Source organism: Temnothorax longispinosus, chromosome 8, assembly GCF_030848805.1.
Source record: "Temnothorax longispinosus isolate EJ_2023e chromosome 8, Tlon_JGU_v1, whole genome shotgun sequence".
NCBI classification, from domain to species: Eukaryota; Metazoa; Arthropoda; class Insecta; order Hymenoptera; family Formicidae; genus Temnothorax; species Temnothorax longispinosus.
The window spans coordinates 13,343,354-13,348,875 of record NC_092365.1 but is presented as its reverse complement, the minus strand read 5'-3'; the positions used below and the strand labels follow the sequence as shown (position 1 = coordinate 13,348,875).

Here is a 5,522-nt window from a genome sequence, read left to right as displayed (position 1 = left end):
CACATCATTAATCAAAACTAATAATTATTTTACTTATCTTATTTACTTTGTATTAGTTCTATGAAATTATTACATTCTACATATAAACCGACAAATATCTTTTTATAAGTACTTATTGTATTCTTTAGACTAATAATTTTTTTAAACCAAATCATCAATATTTAAGCAACTAAAAAAATTCATTTAAATAATAAATTATCATATTGCAAAACTAAAAAAATTATGGCATTTTATTTATTCAGATTCTACGAGTGACATACAAAAGCATTGTCAATTAAGAAAAGGTCCGAGTAGAAAACGTAAAAGGAACCCTGATGAGTGGGCTGTCAATATTTTGAAAAAAGCCCAAGAAAATGGTACGGCGTGTACAACTCAAAGTGGTCAATCAGTATCGAAAAGAAAAATGGGTGTAGGATGCTTTTCGTGTCGCTACAAATGTTCGGAACGTATTACACTTATGGAAAGGCAAAAATTTTTTAATGAATTTTGGCAAATGGGTGACCATAATCGTCAATGGGATTACATTGACAAATCTATCACAACCATTCAACACAGAGACCAATCAAATGATGGAAAACAAAGAAAAAGGGGCATAGCTCGTCAATATTCACTGATTGTGCAAACAAGAATAATCAAAGTTTGCCAAACTATGTTCCTGGCTACCTTTGGTAACTATCATTTATAAATTTCATCTAATTTTATAAACTGTTGTACTTATTTTAAATTATTTACAAAATAATCATATTCAATTATTTATTTTTCATAATTATAATTTCCAATTTAAAATTTAATTTAAAATTGTTTAGTTTTTATTTTGTATAATTATATTTAAAAAAATCCGATTAAAATATAAATATAATTTGTACTTAACATGAGTAAAATCTTATTAATATGTTTTAACAGGAATAAGCAATAAGTGGTTAGAGAGCATTCAGAAGAAAAAAAATTTATCATCGACTGGGCAGATTATTATTGCAGACGGCAGAGGCAAGCATCTAAATCGGCCTAAAAGAATTCAGGCTGAAATTACAAATTCAGTGAAAAATCACATTGAATCGTTTCCGAAAGTTGATTCTCATTATTGCAGAGCATCTACACGACGTGAATACCTTTCAAGCGATTTAAGTATAAATAAAATGTACAGAAAATACACAGAAGATATGAAAGAATCAGGACAGCTTGAGGTAGCCTCTAAACATCACTACCGTGATGTATTTTGTAATGAATACAATTTATCCTTTCATAAACCAAAAAAGGATCAATGTGACCAATGCACAGCTTTTAAAAATTTATCAGTCGGTGAAAAATTGATAGCCCAGAAGGAACAAGATGAACACTTACGAAATAAAGACTTTGCCAGAAATTGTATGAAAGAGGATAAGCAGGCTGCTGTGAATGACTCCACCATTTGTTGCGCATCTTTCGAGTTACAAAAAATTTTGAATGTCCCATGCGCTGAATCATCTGCTTTTTATTATAAAAGAAAATTATCTATATATAATTTTACCATTTTTGATTTGGCTACGAAAGAGGGCGAATGCTTCATTTGGAATGAAACAACAGGAAAACGTGGGGCTAACGAAATTGCAAGCTGCCTATGGAAATTTATATGTACCAAAGTTAAAAATGGTTGCACGGAATTTCGCTTTTATAGCGACAATTGCGGAGGCCAAAACCGTAATTGTATTTAATGTACAATGTATATGAAGGCAACGCTTAATTTCAAAATATCAATAAGTCACAGGTAAATTACTAATAATTTTAACTAATTTACAAAATTGTAGTTTTTACATAATATCAATGAATCAACAATTCACTTTAGTTATCTAAAACTTTAAATCATCAATAAATTTCAGATATCTTGTAAAGGGTCATACTCAAACTGATGGTGACTGTATGCATTCAAGTATTGAGGGTGCAGCAAAACATAAAGTGTTGTATACGCAAGAGCAATGGTGCGACGTAATAAGATCTGCGAAAGTAACCGATCCGATATATAAAGTTCATATAATAGAGCAATCTGAAATTTTTGACTTCTCGAAACTTGTCCAGAAAAAGCAGTGGAAAAATGTTCCAATTTCAAAAATTACTAAAATAGAAATAAAAATAAATAGAGACAAAATCATTGCTTATAATAAAGAATATAATAACAATATGGTGAAAATCAAAAATATTTATGAAGATAGAGAGTTGACGCAATGTTATACTTTCAAAATACAGTTGGATGAATCCAAAAAGAAAGATTTTGAGAATCTTATAAAAAAACAATTTAATTCCAGCCGAATTTCATGATTTTTATTTTAAATTGATGGAATAAATTTTTTTCATGCAAATATAGTTTAAGTTTTGCATTATTAAAAGACAATATTTTTTTTTCGTTAATTTTATATGTTTATGTTCTGTTAATAATTATATTATAGTAAATAAAAATAAATATGTATATATATACAAATATGCATTGTATATAATTTATTTCATTCTAATAGAGAGAGGGAGGGGGAGAGAGAGAGAGAGAGAGCAACCATGGGTCATTCATGACCCACCATGTTTTTACAATACTCGATAGATATTTATTAACTTTTAATTCATAAAAATTAGTAAATTAAAAATGGAACCATATTCATTGAGCAATGTAAAAACATGAAAAATTTCTTATTTTAAAGTTTTTATAAAGACTGAATTTGTATTATTTATAATAATTCATGTTATTAAATATATCATTCCATCGATAGATTAAAATGTTATGCTTTTTTGTATAAGAGTTTTTTCTTTATGGAAAAGTATAATATTATTTAGAATACAAGATTTTTGACATCAAATTCGTAATCAGCACCCTCGAAAACCTATATGCGCATGCTAATAATTTTTCGTTTCAATATGATTTATGTTATAAATATAAATCAAGCACCAACATTATTTCAGCAGTACTGCCAACTTAAATTGACGCGAAAAATTAGAGCGCGCGAGTTAAAGCCTTATTCAACCGGCTTTCGAGTTAATGCCTTTTTCAATCGGTTTCCGAGTTAACGCCCTTTCCAACCGGCTTCCGAGATAACGCCTTTTCCAACCGGCTTCCGAGATAACGCCTTTTTCAATCGGCTTTCGAGCTAACGCCTTTTCCAACCGACTTCCGAGTTAATGCCCTTTCCAACCGGCTTCCGAGTTAACGCCTTTTCCAACCGGCTTCCGAGTTAACGCCTTTTTCAACCGGCTTCCAAGTTAACGCCCTTTTATTCGGAAGCGACGATATGTACTTTATGATCCTGCTCCTGTTCAACTGAGACCCCACCAATCGCGGCAGATTCTTTAGCCACACGAAATGACCAACGTTCGAGTTGTTTCGCGAATCTAACAGATACAACAGATTAATGTGACTGTCCTTATCGTCGGTCAACCACAAAGGAACAATCTCCTTTTTTTCGTTACGTCCCCTCCCCCAAGAGGTGAAGACGTTGACAGACATGTTGTTGAGTCGTTCAAATCTCGAAATTTGCCTCAGAGTCATAGGAAACTCGATTCCGTCCAGATTCAATTTCGTAAAATAGTGAGGGTACGCGCTACACCTATACGGGTTTCTTTGAACGGGATACAGAGCAGAGATTACCGCCCACGCGAAACACGTGTTGTTCGCCGAACCCACGTTGACCACCGCTCTCTTTAGCTTTATCCATTGCGGTATTTCGAACCAACATCCGGCATGCATGAGATTGTACTTGTTCACGTTCACCATCAGGTTCAATATACGCGACAACGCCCAGCCATTGTCGCGTTCCTCAAACTCATCCAGACCAGCCAGAATGACATTGTTTCGGAACGGTAGGGATTTTAGAAGTCTGAGGCGAGTAAGTTTTGAATCTCAAAGTTCTGGTAAAAGTGAACTTTATTGCGTTGTTATGTATAGTGCTTCATGATTAATTTTGGCTTTATCTTATGCTGCCGCAGAAGCGCCGGGCTTCTCAAAAAAATTTAGAGCAAGAGGTTTTGTTTTGCAGCTAGCCTAGCTGTTAAAGATTGATCAAGGAGGCCGTCGTTGTTATTAACGTCTACTTTCTTTCCCGGAGTTGTGGGGGCCCGATCGAGGGGTAACTCCAGGAACACAGGGGAGGGCAGGGCCGGCTCGGTCTTCGGTTTGCTGCTCCTTTTGGTCTTCTCCTTCTTCTCCGTTTGCATCCCTACGGTCCTCCAGGCATCCGGAGGTAAGGGCCTTCGTGCCCGAGGGTCACCCGGCGCTAGGCTCAGCCCTGGTGGGCGTGTGTCTCCTATGCGACTCGGGGAGGCTTATCCTTGTCAGAAGCCACCGCGGCTCTGGTGGAAGCGCCGATCCTGCGGCCTTTGGTCGTCTCGGTGGGGAGGGCCTCCTGGCTCGCCTCCTTGGTCGTGGTCGTCGGCGTCCTCTGCTGGAACCTCGGGCAGAGTGGCCCTTTGCTACTATCACCACGGACTGAACGTGTCCTTTTCGGCGGGTGGGAGGGGCGGCCTCTCCCGGACTCAACAGCAGGCGCTGGTGATGGCTCGCACGTCGTTCCGAGGAACGGAAAGCGTATTCTGCTCGCTCCAGGTTGGTGCGGAATCTGGTATTCGTCTCGATCGCAGTCTTGACACCCGGTTTATGTAACGCCCGGAGGAGTATCAATGCGAGAGAATGATGATTCTTATGGGCAGGCTTGCCCTTATGTATGTTTCCGTTTGTATATTAAGTGCGAGTAACGACAGCCGCCCCGCGGCGACAGGTTACTCGCGCTCGCGTCGTGGGGCGGGGCGGCACTGCGGAGCGCAGAACGGGTTGCCGCTCCCGTAGGCGCGCCGTTCGGAATATGGATCCGAACAGACATCGATCACGTATCTGTTGTACCATTCTCGCAAATCGGATGTAGGAAGGAGCTGTCGATTTCTCGTAACGATGCTTTTGACGCCGATTTGAGCTCCCGCGATAAACTCGCCATTGAAAACCGTGTTGACCTTCAGGCATGCGTATCTCACGTGATTAACGCGCACTTGTTCGAGCACCATGGCTCTCGCGTCCTCGAGAAATCATTGAGGATCGACATGATTAGAGTTCATCACCGCACCGGTCAGTACGCGATTGTCGAAAGCCGTCTCGATCTCCGTCCATGAAAATCCTCTGCTCGGTTTGCTATGACCGGCGCCAACCTGCGCGAAACGTTGACGCAGAACGTTTCTCGCTCCTTCCAATCGCGCCACTCGAGCGATGAAAGAGTTCAACGTTCTTGTACTTCGGTTCACGTTTTTTCCGACATCTCTCTCGCAAAGATGCGAGACGCTCGTCGCACAGTCGTTCCCACTCTCGATACGCGTCCGACGAGTTGACGCCCGTCGCAAGTTCGACGAGATTGCGATCCTCGTCCTCCTTTATATTTCGATCGCTCAAGGACGTTTCGACGCATAATTACACGTCCTCAACCACATAGTCGAACCGTCACTATCCACAAGTATACTGAATTTAACTCTTCGACGAATCTCTTTGAATCTTTCGATTTTTCTCAGATTTCCATTCGAAAACT

The 5,522-nt window shown here is 39.1% G+C and overlaps 1 protein-coding gene across 1 annotated transcript; it reads left to right on the top strand.

Moving 5' to 3' along the window:
- Positions 1-268: 268 nt before the first annotated feature.
- LOC139818336 (uncharacterized) lies at positions 269-1,469 on the top strand (the record flags this gene model as incomplete). Its single annotated transcript, XM_071786949.1, has 2 exons — positions 269-668; positions 904-1,469. Coding segments are annotated over exons 1-2 (831 nt in total), but the record flags the coding sequence as incomplete, so codon positions are not given.
- Between the last annotated feature and the right edge of the window lie 4,053 nt (positions 1,470-5,522).